This window comes from Pavona decussata, unplaced genomic scaffold (assembly GCF_977016875.1).
Source record: "Pavona decussata unplaced genomic scaffold, jaPavDecu1.1 SCAFFOLD_55, whole genome shotgun sequence".
Classification (NCBI taxonomy): Eukaryota; Metazoa; Cnidaria; class Anthozoa; order Scleractinia; family Agariciidae; genus Pavona; species Pavona decussata.
The window spans coordinates 1,465,991-1,484,375 of record NW_028145477.1 but is presented as its reverse complement, the minus strand read 5'-3'; the positions used below and the strand labels follow the sequence as shown (position 1 = coordinate 1,484,375).

The 18,385-nt window shown below is 38.8% G+C and overlaps 1 protein-coding gene across 2 annotated transcripts; it reads left to right on the top strand.

The window, feature by feature from the left end:
* Window positions 1-1,137: 1,137 nt before the first annotated feature.
* On the top strand, window positions 1,138-10,549 carry LOC146480188 (uncharacterized). Of its 2 annotated transcripts, none has more exons than XM_085110054.1 (7): window positions 1,138-1,431; window positions 2,664-2,691; window positions 5,987-6,091; window positions 6,865-6,967; window positions 7,872-7,940; window positions 8,918-9,552; window positions 10,318-10,549. In XM_085110054.1, the coding sequence occupies exons 1-7, from the start codon at window positions 1,156-1,158 to the stop codon at window positions 10,389-10,391; spliced, it is 1,290 nt and encodes a 429-aa protein (XP_084966180.1). In that variant the 5' UTR covers window positions 1,138-1,155; the 3' UTR covers window positions 10,392-10,549. The 2 variants fall into 2 exon arrangements, with proteins under 2 accessions (XP_084966180.1, XP_084966179.1); XM_085110053.1 differs by having other exon boundaries at window positions 1,143-1,431; window positions 2,664-2,695; window positions 5,991-6,091.
* Window positions 10,550-18,385: the final 7,836 nt, after the last annotated feature.

Below are 18,385 nucleotides of genomic sequence, written 5' to 3'. Positions count from 1 at the left end.
CCTGAATTTGAGTGAAATTTGAAGAGGTTTTAAGAATGGATAGAAGAAAGAAAATGATTTTTGGAACACTAACAGACAGTCGATAACAACGCAAGAGCACCCCAGGTTGCTAGTGGACTAACTTGGTATCCGTCTATTAATTATTAACTACAAATTCTAATTTTAAAACTTCACTAAATCTTCAACATTTCTTAGTTCTTTTAATTTTACCAATCCTTCAAGAAAAATTATTTCCCTCCGAAATATACCTAAAAATCACCCAAAAATTCATAAAACACCCCAAATCATTGATTTGTGTTATGAATGGAGGGTTTTTGTGTTGCTTGAAATGCAAACAAGATATTTCCATTTGACCGATTTTAAGCGGCGTGAGAACGGCTTTCAGGTGTACCCCAACCTTAAGACGAACATTTTCAAGAAAATCCTTGAAGAAATCGACATCAACCTAAAAGATGTCAAGAAATCCACGCGTTCAAGACTTCTGTCAGAGTTGTGAACGAAAAAAGTGATTTTATGACGTTAAAGGACGAAAACAAGCTTCGCACCAAAACGAGGCCGTGCCTCGTGCACGTCTAAGAAAATGTGTCCCACATGGGAGGGAAAGACGCTGTCGCGTCCTATATATAATGTTTACAGCATCATCAGGCGGGTGGACCGGTGAGGGTGGGACTCTGCAGAGACTCTGCGCCCAGTAACTCTACCCCAATGAGGGGGATAGGGGGGAGCAGAGTTTGCTCAAATTATTTTTAATTTTTTTTATTGTTATATTAACATGTTAAAAGGCGCGTTTTAACTTGTATCTACTTCTGATGGATGTATCTGCCACTGTAAATGCGATTTTACCGGAAAGCCGGGCACGAGGGCCAAAACGAGTGGCGAAGCCGCGGGGAAATGGGGCGAGGGCAACGAGAAACCTCGCGGCGACGCCCGTTGACGCGGCTTCGCCGCGATTGTCGCGGTTCTCGCCCCATTTCCCCCGCAGCTGCACCACTTGTTTTGCGTTTTGGCCCGGCTTTCCCGCCCACCAAAACCGCCAGCTACGCAGGCTAAGTTTCCACCGATTTTACTGAGCGACTTTTCGTGTGAATTAAACAGAGTAAGTCCACGTCCGCTGACCATGCTGTCATTCCTAGTCAGCTGTTAGGAAAAACTCGAATGTTCGACCACACCGTGTACTGTACGAGAATTCTGTTTTTCTACGCTGAAATGTCTTGGTCTGCGCCCGAAGACTGGTCTCGCTGGGATCCAGAAAGGTTACTGGTTTGTCCTTACGATGAAGTACATATGATAAAGGCGAAAAAGTTTCAACATCATCTGTTAAAGTGTAGGAAGAACCACCCGGATAAAGACTTCGTGAACTGCCCCTTCAATGCCAAGCACGTCATGTTAAGATCAGAGATTCGACATCATGTCAGCCGGTGCCCTGACAGGGTTAGTGGAGTTAATACAGTGTGATATGGTCACATATTAGTCTGTTTTTTGGCGTTTAGCAGCGACTAGCTGCTCTGCAAAGTGATAGAGACTTGGTAATCTCGTACCCAGATTTTCTCGGCCTTTAGCAAATATGGTGTCATGCTGCACTGAATATTCGTTGTCCGTAGTCAACAGATATATTCTGCGATAGGTAATTACATCTGCCAGGGAGAAAACTGGCAAAATAAACATCGTCTCCACCTTTTTACTGTGCTTTGTTGTCAATGTGTTGAAAAAAAATTATCCTGCTCAATCTTGCAGAATATCCCCTGATTTTAGCCCAGTCGGCCTACAGTCTCGTCGGCTTATTATCAGGAGAAGTCATAACCTGTCAGGAATGTGACACATTGTACGACCGTGCATACTCAATGTTCGCAGCAAAAAGAGTTTGTTCACGAATTGCCTGTGATGAATTTCAAGATCAGTTTGTTGTTATTATGTTGAACAATTTCACCTATCATATCCAGAAAAGAAAATCTATAGATTTCTCGATTCCGAGAAAAGAAGAAATCTGTCGCTAAGTTTTTTTGATAATGGAACCTACGGGTAAAGTGTGCAAGTAGTTGTTTTATACGTAAAAGTAAGTTGTGCATGTCAGAATGCCAAGCAAAAAATTTTTACCAAGAAACACTACAAAATATGTGTGTCATAGTTTAATGAAACGCTAAGTTTAAATCAGTGCAAGAAACAATTTTCATAGATGAACAGAACTGCCAAGGCAACTTTGTAAGGCTGTCAACTTTGTAAGGCTTGCGCCTATGTACACACAAAGTCAAGGTTTGAAAATTCATGCAAGAATAGTGATGCATTTGCATCGGACCATTTTCATTGACCAATCAGATTAGAAAATGTGACTGACCAGATGTTTCTTCATAGACTTATCATCTGGGTATGAGATTAAGAGAGTCGCAAATGTGGATTACATGACATACTGGTAAGCTTTTAAAGCTAGCAGTACCAGTAATTGTTATTAATAACGATAGTTCTAGCTTTTCTTTTAAGTATAATGAACATACTGTACTTTTATAGATTTGACTTTGTTTGTTTGTTGGTTGTTTTTTTCTATGTATGTGTCACTTATTTTTTTACATGCTCTCTTCTGCATGTATTTAAATAAAAGAAACTAACTTGAAATTGTTATGTTTTATCATGATGTATGCTGTACTAAAGATTTTGTTTCATCTTTTCAGTCTGTGATAGAACAGTATAACTACAAAGGTAAGTTGGACAACTTAAGGACGGTGCCTACTAATACAGAACCCTTTTTGTGCTGTTTATGACTATGCCGGAAAAGCAGATTTTAGCAAGCTTAGGGCTAATTGTAATCCAAAAAGAAAATTGGGGGTAACCACTCATTGTTCAGAGATAATTAAGCAACAATAATTCAAAAAAGCTGTAAAATACAAAGCAATGTATGGCATTTTTTTCCATATTGAAGTTTTATTATCTCTGAAAAATACATGGCTACGCCCAATTTTCTTTTTGGATACCAAGAGCACTTGCAAAGTTCTGCTTTCTCCGCATATTTTTAAAACCCCGCCAAAATATCCCTTTATTAGTAGGCACCACCCATAGGAAATCCGAGTATCTTGAGATGCGCAGAACGTATGCGCAGTAACAAAAGTGGGCACCGTCCTTAAGGAGGGTGCCTCCATTTGCCACTGTGCATATAATAATAATAATAATAATAATAATAATAATAATAATAATAATAATAATAATAATAATAATAATCAGTTTAATTACTCTTTTTGTAGCTTAACAGCTAAATTACAAGAGTGGTCAGGGTACTTAAATCATATATAGATACATTAACATGAAACATTAGGATGATGGGGTTTCTTAAGAACAGATTCTTCTAAAACAAAGGTAAATTTGCTCAGTTTAATTGACTACGTGCAGTATGTGGGAAAAGCAGATCTTAGCAAAGGTTGTTGGAATCCTTAACAAAAATTAGGGGTAACCATGTAGTTTTGAGAGATAATTAAGTTTTAATTTGGGGGAAAAATTGCCATAGATTTTTTTGCAGCTTACAGGCTTTTTGAATTTTTGTGGCTTAATAATTAACTCTGAAAATTGCCTGGTTCCCCCCAATTTTCTTTTTGGACTGCAACTGATTGGTAAGCCCTTGTTTTAAAAATCTTAACTTTTCTGGTATAGTCAAAGGCATAAAGTGTGCAAAAATACATTAACTTTGTATTAGGATGCACCTGATCCTTAAGATATTATAAAGGTTAGGTTAACAAGTCATTTTAGTCCTTTAACCCCCTGTAACAGCATTCATATTCCCCTCTGTCACAGTTCTCAATATATATTTACTATCAAGACATATCTTTTAGGGTTCCATTTATTAAGTGACTAGGATCGAGATGTAGGCAGCTTAAGGAATTTAATGATTTGTTTATACAGGTTTTTTAAACACATTAGCCTTTTCACCAAAAAGTTGGTGGTACAAAATTTATAGTACCCTATATGTTTTTTTTTTTGTTTTTGTTTGTTGTTGTTTTTTTTAGCTGGCTGGTCGGTCTTTAATAATGAGAATCCTAGCTGTTTTTGACAAACATTTCCTTTGCTCTCTTGACTTCACCAGAGATGCCAACCTCTGAAGATCTTTTTTTTTTTTTTTTTTTTTTAATATAGCTTTATTTCGATACTACATATAACACATACATCTCATAGTACACTATCCTTATTACACTTTTTGAAGTACAAAATTAATTGACCCCCCGCACTCCTTTCTCAAAAAAAAATCGCCCACTTTTCTCTTAAAAATTCCATATTGTTACTAGGACGCGCAATATAGAGTTCAGTTTCATATTTCAATTGAACTTTAAATTTAAACGCCATAACATTTGGTAAAGTTTGATTCCTTCTGCAATCCCATAAGTAAAGTTTTGCAATAATAAGAAGATGATTAAGCAAGGGGCATGAACTTGTTATGATACCTGTAATTATATCCTTTTCAGTGAGACAAATTCTCTCCTTCGTAATAGAAAACCAATACTGTTCAAATTCATTCCAGAAAGTTTTCGAGTATGGAAAACTCTACAAAAGATGATGCAATGTCTCTAAATCTGATTGGCAAAAGGTGCATTTATTACAAATACTGAAGCCAATTTTATAAAGTTTAGTATTAGTATAAAGGATGGATTTAAGTATCTTGTATTGGAAGGCCTTAACATAAGGCTCAAGTGCGACTTTTTGTGGAAGCATAAACACCTTTTGCATAGAATCAATGGAGAAATGAAATTCACCTTGCAACTTTTCAAAGGCACTAGGAAATTGTGCCTTTCTATTAACTAACAATGAATAATGTTTTGATTTCTTCTTTGTGATATCAAAAACATTACCATTAATTACACATTAATAACCTCTGAAGATCTGAAATCTGGAGATTTTTTCTTCTGAGAACCCCCCCCCCCCCTTTAACAAAATTGATGCACTTACCCCCCCCCCCCCAAGTTGGCACAAAATTCGCACAGTACTAGAGCTTTTTCTGTCTTGCTCTTTAAATGGTTGAATGTCTGTCCAATCAGAAAGTCGTTTATATTGCAATGATGACAAAAGCGTATTTTCTTTGGTTTCTGTCAAAGTTTGTGGCAGATTGGGTAAAGCAGGTATGCAAATACAGCCATGACACAATATTTCTTAAATTTATGGAACATTTGAGTTGAAATACTAGCCTATTATGCAAATAAGGCGCCAAGTCGCTTTTATCCGGGAGATTTAGTCACCCGTACGGGAGACGAGGAGATTCGTTCCGTATCCGGTAGACTCCTGGATAATCCGGGAGAGTTGGCATGAGTGCTTCACTTGTTTGTCTGATCATTAGTATTGATAACTATAAAGGAAAAATAGATTCTGGTCACCAATGCAGATTGAAGATTTAAGGTATTAATTTTCCATATCTGTAGTCCATAATGTTTCCTCTGTGCATGACTGCTACTTACATTGTACATGTACATGTACATGTACATGTACATGTACATGTATAGAGGGTCGTACAGGGGGGGTTTCTTGCACGGTTCACGAACAGAAAAAAAAGCAAATCACGGATCACAGAAATGAAAATCTCGTTTTCAAGCTCTTCACGGGTCACGCAAAACCTTCAGGTCACGGATTACGAAGAATAATTTATTACATTCACGTTTCACGGGAAATAAAATCAGCTAATCACGCATCACGAAAATACCCCTGTACGACCCTCTGTATACAGTTATTTTGCACTAAAAAGATTGTTGAGGGTGCATTATTTAGTACACAATTTTTCTCTGTCAATATTTGGGATCTTAGCTGCAATGATGAAGATGCTTTTTCTAGCTTTGCTTCACCCACTGCAAAAAGAGCTCTTTTTGCGATGGGTGAAACAGAAGACAGAAAAAGTGTCTGCTCTCGCAGGCTATTTTTGTCTGGACAACGACTTTGCTATGAAGCAAAAATTTGAGGGTTGCCGTGGTATGTTTGTTTCCACATGAATCATTTTGCTCTTGTGTCAAATCTCTATAAACTACAGGCAGTGAAAAAGATGAAGATGGATTTTACTTCAAGGGCAACACTTCTGTTCCTAGTTATCACAAAACTGAGGAACTTCAAGAACCTTCAGAAAGTTGGGATAGTGGTATGTTGCCTAATTTTTTTCCACTTTTAATATGGAGTTGTTAATCCTATTCAGCATACACTTTGTTGTGGGATGTTTGAGATGAGAGGAGATGTGGGGTGGCATGGACCCCCCCTCCTCCACAGAACGTCAAAGTATTTTTGACTTTTGGCAATGAAACCTGGGGGGGGGGGGGGTAGGGGGTAGTCTCCTTCACAGCCGTCATTTGGGCTCGTCATGCAACACACTCCCTTCCCGACCAGCGCATTGCATGACAAGCCCAAATGATGGCTGCGAAGGAGACAAGTGGGGGGGAGGGGGGAACGCGTATGCCCAAATTGTATACTCTCATGTTAACAAGCGTCATCACTTAAAATAAAGAAACAAGGTTTTTTCTGACTGTCACAAGGTTATTATTTCATCCTGCAATGTTCTTTCCAGTTGCTATCCAGTCGATAATTATATTATAATAATAAGTGCATCAAATTTCAAGAGGACTTAAATAGATACTGTATGCATATTTTCAATTTCTTTGCAAATGACTGAGCCCATACATGTATGTATGTCATTTCAAGGTTCTTTTCCGAGTGATAAAATTAAGTCATAATAATAATAATAATAATAATAATAATAATAATAATAATAATAATAATAATAAAATTAATAAAATCAGTAATAATAATAATAATAATAATACTTTATTCAAATTCAAATCAAATTGAAAAGGAGAACCTTGAGGTTGTCCCTTTTTTAAAGGTTCCCTTCTTGTTGTTCATTCCCTTATTCTTTGGCAGTTGAAGAGCGCCATTTACAGTGGACAGAAGTCAATAATGAGAACAGGCCCCACTGCAATCAAAGACTGGCTCAATCATCCACAGCTGTTACAGATACCTTAAGGTTTGAACAGTTTAGTTTGTAGCTCACACACCGAGTGAACTTCTTTATTTCCATGTAGTCGTAAGTTAATACGAGCTGGAAATACTGTACCATTGACATCTGAACTATCTTGGCATTGAAACGAATAGTAATATTTATTTTTATTGGTATTTGTAATGAAGTGGTCTTATCAAGGAGAGCCAGCCAATCGCTTGAAGTATCGCCACCCTAAATTTACCATGTAGATCTCCGGGTTACAATGGCTATGATAGTCCTCGGTGTAGCCTATTTGCCTATTTAAGAGCATTGCCTCCGAACACAGAGGACTTTTCGCACAGTTTATGACTATGTGGGAAAAGGAGATCTTAGCAAGGACTCTTGGAATCCAACAAGAAAATTGGGGGTAAAAATGCAGGGAATATTTTTCGAAATTGAAGTTTAATTATCTCTGAAAATGTATGGTTACCGCCATTTTTTTAATTCCAATAGCCCTTACTAAGTTCCTTTTTCCAGCATAGTCAAAAACCGCGCAAAAATACCGTTGACTAACGAACTATTGAGGACGATGCCTTTTTTTGCTACTGCATGCACGCACATATCTTCTTTCCATCTCAGGATAGTATTGTGGTCCTTGTACAGAGCATCCTAGCTTGGAGCCTTGATTCCTAGCCTCCCACGCAGTCGTTTTTAGGGGAATCGTATTTCCTCCTCCCCACAAAACACGAGTCCCCTAAAAACGACTGCGTGGGAGGCTACTTGATTCCCTATACCACGAGATCTCCCTTACGTTTTCTCTGCCTAAGAAAAATAAGGACGGCTTGTACACGTAGTCTATTGATTCCCAATCATTTTGACGCTAAATATAAAGGTTCATGACGTCTGTTTAATATTTTTTTTGCATGCGTTGGTGATGCTGTTATTTCAGTTTGAGCCCTGAAGAACGGGAAAGATTTAAACAACAAATGAGGAGACAAGCTGCCCTGAGAAGTGTAAAGTAAGAGAGCCATGCTCAAATATTTCACATATTAACCGTAAATGAACACCTAAAATCATTTCATTTCTTCTGAGATCTTCTACAGTATTTTCAAGGCATAGATTCATTTTGTTTGGACTGAAGAAAGACTCAGGGTCATGGAAAGTCATGGAATTTGAAGCTTGCATTCCAGGGCCCGGGTTGTTCGAAAGCCGATTAACGCCGATTAAATGTTTTCAAAAGCTTATTTTAAGAGAAGGGTAAAAGTGTCTTGGAAAAATACTTATGCAAGTTTGAGATAGAGCCAGCAGGCATGAAATAGTTTTTGTAAAGTCGTAACCTTTATGAAACACTTATTTATAAGTAAAACCGGCGATTTTATTCGCTGATCGCGGCGAATTTGATTGCCAGCGAAAATCGCAAGCGATTTTTGCCACCGATTGATGCGGACACACTTGGCGCCTTTTTTCGCCGATCGCGGCGATGTGGCCCTTCAAGCTTGTTCCCAGGCTCCATCTTATCGCTGCTTCTCACCATTTTGAATAGTAATATGATAAAATAGCCCATCCTGATTGATTGGCGATTCGCAGCGATGAGCGTGGAAAATCACGGGAACGGGCACACTTGGTGAATGCCGGCGAATTTAATCGCCGCAATCCCATGATGCCACGCCACCCTCTTCATCGTGCCGTCAGAATATTAATTTCTGACTAATTCGTTCCCAAGTCACTCAAACGTCAGAAATTACATATTTCGTTTCGCTTGATAAACCATTCTCGCGGGAAACGCGAGACGAAGGAATAGAGCAACGAAATAAGAAGACGTGAGAGCGCTGCTAAATTGGGCTTGATCGCAGATTATAATTTTACCGTCTTCATTGTTATTTATTTATTTATTTATTTATTTATTTATTTATTTATTTATTTATTTATTTATTTATTTATTTATTTATTTATTTGTTTTGTCTTGTTTTAGTTCTCCCTTTGTTTTTTTTTTAGTTCTGGAACGCAACTACCGTCACAAAGATTGTCTACTTCTCAAGGATATAACTGGAGATCAGACAGTCATGAAAGGCAACTTTCGCCGTCCACAAACCCTGCTTTTGATCACTACGGCGAGCAAGATTCAGTGACAAGGTCTTCTGTGCGTCAGGCGCAAAACTTAGCTGTGTCCCCACAGTCTGTTTCAAAGCCAAGGAACCCAATATTTGAACACTGTATTGGGCAAATGCAAAGTGCACCTGAACAAGCTAAAACACGGTCATTTGTTTCACATAATAAACGAAATAAAACGCAGGTTGATTCTTGTAGGCATCTCGCATATCCTTGCGGTGAGCCGGTGAATGAAAACATTTCTTCTCAACACGCGATGGATAGATCACCGACGTCTGCACACACTAACATGGAATTTAGGGGTGGATTTGTTGAAAGCGAAATGGCAAGATTGACATTGCACGGAGCGAGAAGCAAGCCAGAAGTGGCTGCTGTCTCCAATGTTTGTGGTCAGCCGACTTCGCCAACATCCACAGGCGTGAAGAGCCCTCAGTTGGCTGGCGTCGGTAGAGCCAGGCTCCTCGCAGAAGCTCGGAAGAACAATTTTGGCGGTATTTGTTACAGTCCTCCAAAAGTCACAGGTACGTGTAGTAGTTATATAATCTAAGATCTCAAGATATTCTCACTGCACACCTACAGTTTAAGTTATGTTTTCTGCTACGAGAATTACATACATACATACTTTATTGGCTCGTCCCCACGGGGCTTTTCACAGTTTCAGAGTCAATTTAACATAACATAACTAAGTACAAGACAATGATAAAAGAAAATAAGGCTAGTGGATTAACTAAAACAGTCATTAAGAAGTTTTTGCCTAAGTAAGCGCTTGAACCCCGTCACGGCAGGGCTAAGTTTGAGTGAAGGCTGCAACTCATTTACAGAGAGGTCGTTCGATATTGAAAGGTCCTTTGACCGCTAGCAGTGCGGAAGAGTGGAATGTTCAAAAGTTGAGAGTTTCCGGTATTCCTTGTCGAGACGGCGGATCGATCTTCTGACGAGCTTAGATGTCAAATACTCCGGAGCAATTCGTATTGAACGCGAGAGAGCACGATACCGTTGGTCGAGAATTAAACCGCGGAGACCCAGGACCACCCAGGGGCAGATATCTGGGAAATATTTGATGTTGTAGATAGGTGGTCGCTTACGAGAGGTGATTGCACGTGGAGGTTCGACTGTAGTACGTTCTGTCTTGTTTTTACACGTTAACGTACTTTGGTCCTTTCATATAGCAGATCATTGCAGTGAAAATATGGGTGATTTACTTATTATGAATATTCCCGACTTGCTGTCTGTTTCATTGTCCAAAGCTCATTAGTTTTACGATTTTCTTGTTTCTCTTGATTCAGGAACGGATGCAGCAAGAACAACGCCTACAGTTGGGAGAGGAAGAGGCATGTTGAACTATTTCATGCAATCATGAAATCATGAAAAAATGTTCGAGCACACAATGTATGTGCCGCGCGGACACTCAATTTCAGTTCGTGACGAAAGGAACGTTTTGCTGTTAAACAGCTACCTGTTATGTTATAGTTGGATAAACTGAAATAACAAAATGGACATTTGATTCTTCTTCTTCAACAGAGTTGAGTCTCTACCTTGTACGCGTGGCTTGATTGAAGAATTTTCTGGAAGGGGTGTGTGTGTGTGTGTGTGTGTGTGTTGGGGGGGGGAGTGGGGTAGGGATAGTGCTGACATGCTTCCATACGACTTCTATCTGTCATCTCTGATTCCCCGACTAGATGAAAAATTAACTATCAGTTTTCTTGATTTTTCTTATTTTTTCTTTTTTTTTTTTTTTGGGCGGTGTTGCAGGTTTGATTCTTTCAGAAAAGTTTGAAAGTAAAATGAATTTGGAATGAACAGACCCACCGGGTTTATAGATGTTGTGGTTCAAATTTATCCTTGGTTTGAATTTTATCTTCCTATTGTATGGTACATGTACTGTAAGCCGATAATGGTTTGAAAGGATGGGAAATAAAACTTAAACCAAGGATAACTGATTGAACCACAACATAGAGACCGGAGTTATGAGCTTTCATACCGAAATGAGAACTGATCTCGTACTGTTTTCCGATTTTGGATCATGATCACGTGAAAGAGTACAGTTTACAGTACAGGGCAACACTAGGGAGCCGGAACGGACTCGAACGGGTTTGAAAGTCGTGCCGTTCTCTTGTAAAAATCTCCTTGAGTTTTGTTATGAGATTGTACGCCCTCTTAACCGGCGCACTACACTACCAACCCTCACTCTGATAGCAGAGGCTGGTCTCGCGCAGTGTCATTCAAATGCATAGCTGTTACACTCTTTTAAAAAAAAAAAAAAAAAAAAAAAAGAACGGCTGAGAGTCAGTTAAGAACGTTTTTATTTTGACCAAATGTTTTTAAAATGAACAGTATCAATATGGATAACTTCAAAAAGTCATTAATAATTCATAAGCCCATTGACCTATCGAATGGTCAATAAAACATCACGTGCAGTGGTTTTAAAACCCGATAAAACCTCCTCCTTATTACTATGCGGTGTTTAATGTTTTTTCTCGTATGCTAATTTCCAACGTTCACAAAAGCATCATTGTTATGAACTCTCTCGACACACGCTTTTCCCAGGAATGTTTTTGAAGCCGTTCAAAAAACTCAGCACGTGTTTTATCAGGTCGAAAACCAAAATCCCCGCGATAAAACACTGCTGCTCGTGTTCTAAACATTACATAATACATGTATAAAGACTTCAGCAGTATACAGTCCACATTACGGCACATATTACTCTTTGATAGGTGTCTTGGTCACGTCCGCATAGATTTATTGAAATACCATAACAGGTAACCTAAGAACATCTTAAAGGGGAAGTATCACGCAAATTTGCCGTCATTTCAAAATCCAAAAATGTTTGTCTGTCAGGAGAAACAGCGAAATAATTGTCAAATTTGTTATAAATTATCACCCCCAATGCAATAAAACTGTCGATTAAAGCCTCTGGCCAGAGACAGAGAAGGCCGGTATGGATTGAAACTTGAAAAATGTTAGGCTAATGTTTTTCAAGTTCTCGCATATCTGTTTCCAAAATGCGCTAGAGCAGTCATTCTCGTCATTCTAGAATTATGCAGCAGCTGATTGAAGGTCTTATTTCATCATTTTTAACAATGATTTCAAAAACCCCATGATACTTCCCCTTTAGGAACTTTTTCAGGCCCAAATTGCCAAAAAAAAAATAAGTAAATAAGAACGTTCAGCCGCAGCCCTAAAGTTAGATGTTCTTATAAAAAAAAGAGTGCACTCTACCCTCAACCCTGAGTAGCAGATGCTCGTCTCACGCACTGTCAATCAAATGCATAGCTGTTATTTAGCAACCGTAAGAGGCTAGATAAAGTTAACATGACGCGGCCACGCCCCGGTTGTTCAAAGAGCGGATGACTTCATCCAACGCTTAGTGGATAAAATGTACTCCAACCCAATACAATTTATCCGCTGGATAGCGAGTTATCTGCTGGATAAAGTTATTTGCTATTTGAACAACTGGGGCCAGATGGACAAAATCAGCATCGTTTGTGTAGCCAGTAAGATATCACGATTCAATTTATTTGGAGTACTCGTGGGACAGAGAAATAAAAGATAATATGTAAGCCACTATTAATAATAAGGGAGCCTGTCTAGGCTCTTCGGTTACTGAATTTTTTTTATTTTATTATTATTTTTTTTTTCTTAACGATGTCAACGATCAGCCGTCAAGGGAGCTGAGGATAGGAAAATATGAAGCGCTCTTTGGGTTAACATTAGATACCAAATTATGTTATGAAAACTGAAATATCAGCAACGAATCTGTTAAAAAGTACATTTTATTTGAATGAGAAACAGGCTAAAACAGGTCGGACCAGTTCTCGATCGCGATCGCACGTTGTTCAAATCGTCGGAGTTTGAACTTAGACCCAATAGACTTTCGGACTGAACTCCGTACTCTAATTGTTAAAACAGCTCGTAACGATAAGACAAATGGCGCTAAAGATTATTTATAATAAATCGGCTTATTTCGAGTGCATTAAAAGGTATAAAAGTTGCCATTGTTTTTAGACACAATAAGCTTTATTCTCTGGACACGTCCCCTCACTAATACACAATCGGAAGCGTGGGGGCGTAACTATGGCAACGCCTCCTACCCCCAGAGATTGAAAGTCTTCAACTACAATGCTTCTGAGTCACGAATTATTGAATAGGTAAACTTTGAATCCACGAACAGCTTCTTTTTCTCAAAAGCACTCCATTTCCTCGTTCTTAGGCGAATTAGGGAGGACTGACGTGACCTAGCACCTATGGCCTGATATCCGATCATGAGAGGACTTCGACCTTTCAGACACCTGGCACGTGTTGCTTTGAATAAAAAATGATTAAAACAGCAAGTATACAATCATTTGTTTTAAATATGCAAATCATCGCCGCTCTTCAATGACAATATTTTTTTTTTTGAAAGAATCGAGTTGAAGCCACCATCGCTGGTTTAGACCATGACAACATAATTGGATGATGAGTTCGTTCTCGCTGGTAGCTGGCAGAATGTGGGATCTTTACGTAACTCACTCTGTTTTGACTGGTTCATGGCTCTCCACTATAAACACTTACAACTCCAGTTTACTCTGCGCGTGGATTGTGTTCCTGTGCGACTTAGTATACATCATGGACGCTATAGCCAGAGCAAGTAAGAAAAATTCTCGGGGCTCCTGGATTTCTTTAGGCTTATTCTCGTTTAACATCAGCGCGTGCGGATCGTGGACAATTCTGACTCCAGTCGTTTCGGCGCTGAAATTTGTAACTTTTGTGCCGTACCATTTTTTAGTTCTACTAGAGCTGGACATCACCGGTTTGTATCTATTGTTTTGCGCGGTACGTGTAGCGCGACTTTTACAATCTGGGAGAATTTGTGCTCCTGTCATCTGGACTATTTCGAAATTATTGGAGAAAGGGCGATTCACAGCTGCATTTATGGCTAGGACGAAGAACTGCGAGCAGTCACGGAAGGCGACAAAGCGCCCAAAAGTGGATCGTTTGAAAAGAACTCGACGCGAAGTGTCACAGTTTTTGAAATACATTCAAAAGTTAAAACAATGCGAAATGGAGGCGAGAGATGCGTTCATGGTAGGACCAGAGGATCGATATCAAAGATTTGAGGGCAAAAGGCTAGACAAGCAGCCTGTATTTTGAGAAACCGAGCAATATTCAAACAATAAATTTATTCTACAATGACTGAACGAGACTGTGCGCGTCCCGGTTTTTCCCTCCAATATATTTAAAGAGAATGTAAATATTTTTCAGCGAGCGTCTCACACTACAGACTTTCAACAGGCATGTATTTTTATGTTTATAAGAAAATGACAACTGTTTTGGTTCATAATTTTGTAATGTAAATCAACTGTTTATAAATAAATTTGATGCCATGACATTTGGCCAAAATTAAAACTCGAATACATTGTATTTTTCCGCGTTCCATCTTTGATAGGAAAAATAGATTTTATGGCGTAAAGTTCAACACGTAGTTGCACTGCGAAGAACTGTTCCAGTTTTGATTTCTTTCTTTTTTTTTTCTTTAATTTACTCAAGAACGCGCCACAAGTCAATCCACCTGTCACCTCATTCTTTTCGTGTGTTCTTTGGCGAATTTTTGACAGCAGACTAAATATACAGTTGCTAGTGCTCAAAGGTCATGCAGGTTATGTAAGATGGTCTGGATTAAAATCATTTTCCTCTCAAAAACGTCCCTGAATCATCGAAATTATAACAAATGTTTTGCGAAACTATTGAGACACACATGAACCTGACTGCTCAATAGTCTTCCGCTGGATGGGCGTGCCTTACATAGCTGATTTACACAGACCAATTACTGAATCGGGCCAATTTAGCACAACTTGACACACAAAACTAGTGAGCGGACGAAAAGCCCGATTTAGATAATCTCTTTGGAATAGGTCCTTAAGGCTTTTTAGGACGATTTTCACTCCTGCTGGCTACATTAACAGAAAAAGTAATCGGACAACAAATTTGGCCAATGCGATTGAATCTAGCGACCGGCTTGTAGGTGTAAATTAGACTTTAGGCTGATGTCCTTCGCGGATTCAAAAGTCGTGGAGGTTACGTAAGCGCAGTTGACTCGCTTGTGACTCAATTAAACAGCAGCATAATACATGTAGTGTTGGTAGACTCTTCTCTGTACGTTGCAAGCGTCTGGACTGTCCATCCATTTAAACAATGACAAGAAAATAACCATGTATATGTTATGCTATTGTTATGCTATTGTTATCGATTGTATTTCACTGTTTAAACAAATGGAAAATTCATTAAATGGCCTTCGACCGGCCGATATTTGATCAAGATAGCTGCTAAACCGAATTGCAATCAACTTTCACTGGATCCCGGGTTTTGAATATTTCGGAGTAATTGACTGCAATGAAGCGAAAAAAATGGCGGGTTTGGGGAGAGGATAGACATCCGGCATCTGCATACTGAAATCTTAGTTTGGAAATCCGGTTGACCCGTTGCTCAAGGCAGATAAATTAATCCGCAAAACTTATTAAAATGGAAATCCCGTTAATTCGTTTATTGTTAAAGTTCGTATATTATTAATTCCTAGTTTTAGCCCGTAATCTCTATTATTAATGGTGATGGCTTTTTGTAAAGTTACCGCCTTGACGAGGCTTCGGTACTTTGCAGTAAAGAAAGTTGTTGTACGTGTCCTTGAAGCTAAAAAAATTCTTACCTAGTATTATAAATTAATCGGAATGTCTTAGGTTCGACTCCTGATAGGAGCACTCGGATTTTCTTTTTCTAAGCATGCCTGTGTCACTCACTGAAAAAATGCATCATTCTCAAGTCTTATCTTGCTTTGATTCGGGTTACCGAGTCTTCATATGGCGGAATTGCGCCAAGCTTATCCTTGAAAACTTCCCTGTCTGCTAGTTATTTATGATGACAGGAAGCTTTCAAATAAAAATGAGCGATATAAAGAGTGAACGATGTTTCGATGACTCCATGTCATCATTATCAAGTTCGAAATACATGGTAAACTGATTATTTTTATATATAGTAACGATGATGACACGGAGTCATCGAAACGTCCTTCACTCTATATATCGCTCATTTTTATTCTTAAGTGCTTCACGAAACCTTTTATTATCAGGAAGCTTTCCCTTTGTTATTCTTAAGGGGCAAATATCACTAATATCGTTTCCCACGATTGCAAACCCTTTTCCGGATGATTTAAAAATAACAAAACAAAAAACGAGCGCTCAAGCTAGCAAGCTTCTTGGTAAAAGCGACGTCACCGATCAAAAGTGACTTTACTGAAGCCAAGAAAAAGAGACGTGCCTTAGCAAATGTTTTAGTATAGCGACTCCAAAGGTAACTTTCCTCAGTGTGATATTAAATTTAATGAAGCATACCTTTGAAACCAGCCCTTGCCCCAGAGAAGCGATACCTGCTAATTATATAAAATACGAAAGTTGCGAGAGTTGGCACTATCTGCACGAGCATTGCCACGTGCATTGAGGTCAAGAGCCAAAAGTCATTCGAGTTTTTTCCTATTCGTCTCTCGTGTGGGCGGTGACGCAAATCTGCGTTTTTAACAGACTTTTTGATCATGTGTTCGATTTGTTTAGCCATGGAACCATCGGTTCCAGCTGGGAGTTTCCGCAGGGTATGCAAAGCATGGGACCTGTCGGTTGTGCTATCCGTTTGGATCGGTTTCTGTTTCTCCAGAATCAGTGCAATCAACTCCAGTTTGGTGTTTGCGTGGCTGGTCTTCCTGTGTGATTTGGTTTATACCACAGATGCTGTTGCGAGAATAACCAAACAAGTCTGCTTTTCGACCATCATCGCAGGACTATCAGCAGTTTTCGGTAACGCATCCCTTGCTTCTAAACTTCAGCTTTCAACCCATGTGCCTGTGATCCTAGCCTTTGTTCCGTACCACGTTTTGGTCGTCCTAGGATGGGATATCTACGGTGTCTACATGCTCCTGTGCGCGCTTCGAGCGGCAACACTTGTGAGATCTGGAAGAGTTAGTATCCATTTTCCATCGCATTACTTCACTGCAGCCCCAGCTCAACCTTGTATTACTAAAGCAGCTTCAAAAAATCCATCTAAACGACGATGCAATCATCCGAATCTCAGAAAGCAGTTTTTGAGGTAAAGAACATGGACACTTTTTTTCAGTACTTGTTTTATTTTTGTTGCCATGAAATAACGTTTGCTCATTCACAAACAGTTGGAACTTTGAACTTCAAGAAGAGCAAAGATTACAATACCGTGACAAAGAACCACCTGGATCTGCAAAAATTTCGCAACTTTTCAGTGGTTTTGTGTTTGATTTGAGCAACATACACATTAGTTATTTATCACAGTGCAAAAGGCCATTGTGTAATTTATATAGATGACACGAGTATTCGTTTCGATTCAGTGAAACACCGTTGTTTTCTGTATTTTTATTTAATTTTTGTGTTACGATATTTTTAATAGTTTTGTAGTGATTGACCAACCGAATGTTACAGTTCACGGTTCAAAGGCTAGAATATTATCAATCCGATATATCACTTACATGTTTCAACGTGCTACGTGTCACGGGCTGTATTGTGTAGCATTGCAAATTCTATGACCAAATACTGCAAATGACACATCATTTATTAAAATACCAAGGAAGCTTATCACGAAACGATTTTTAGTGAATGCTTCACATTGATTCGGAGGCGAAGGAGTTCACTAACCGTTGTACTACGATTCCAAACTCAGCTTATACTTAAAGTCTAATTGAACTTTGTATAAATAAAATTATCTTTGTCTTGTCCTGTTCAGTAAAATATACACGTACTTCAAAAACTTTAGTGGGTGTGTAGGGGGTGTGTGACATGTTGATTGTTTGGTGGGCGTGTGCGGGGGTTGTTCTGTTTTCATTTAATTCGGCTTAATTATATTTCTCAATTCTCGCTTTCATATCCAAGAGCATTTAAAACAAAATTAACAGATTCCAAATAAAGGCTCATCTGAAAGCAGATCCTTTTTATTGCGAAAGTGGACTTGTGTGTGCAATATATAGTTCCCAGTATTGTTCTGTAATTTCGACATACGCACAAAATTTCTCAAGTACTTTAGTTGAAGGACTAATGACCACTAATCTTCTGGATGTTGTTTTCCTTCTATGAACGAAGTTGTCATGCCTTGTTTCGGAAACTCACGCTTAAATAATCACCAACAAACGACGAAAGTCAGTTCTGATCAATCAAGATTAGTTTTCCTTGAAAAAAAAAATGTAATATTCACTAAACTGCAAAATACGATAGTTAACAAATCGACGGTAGTTTTCTATGGTCTATACTCTTATAGACAATAAAATGACGTCAAAAAATGTTCAAAACTCAAGCCGGGAACCACGAGCCGCAG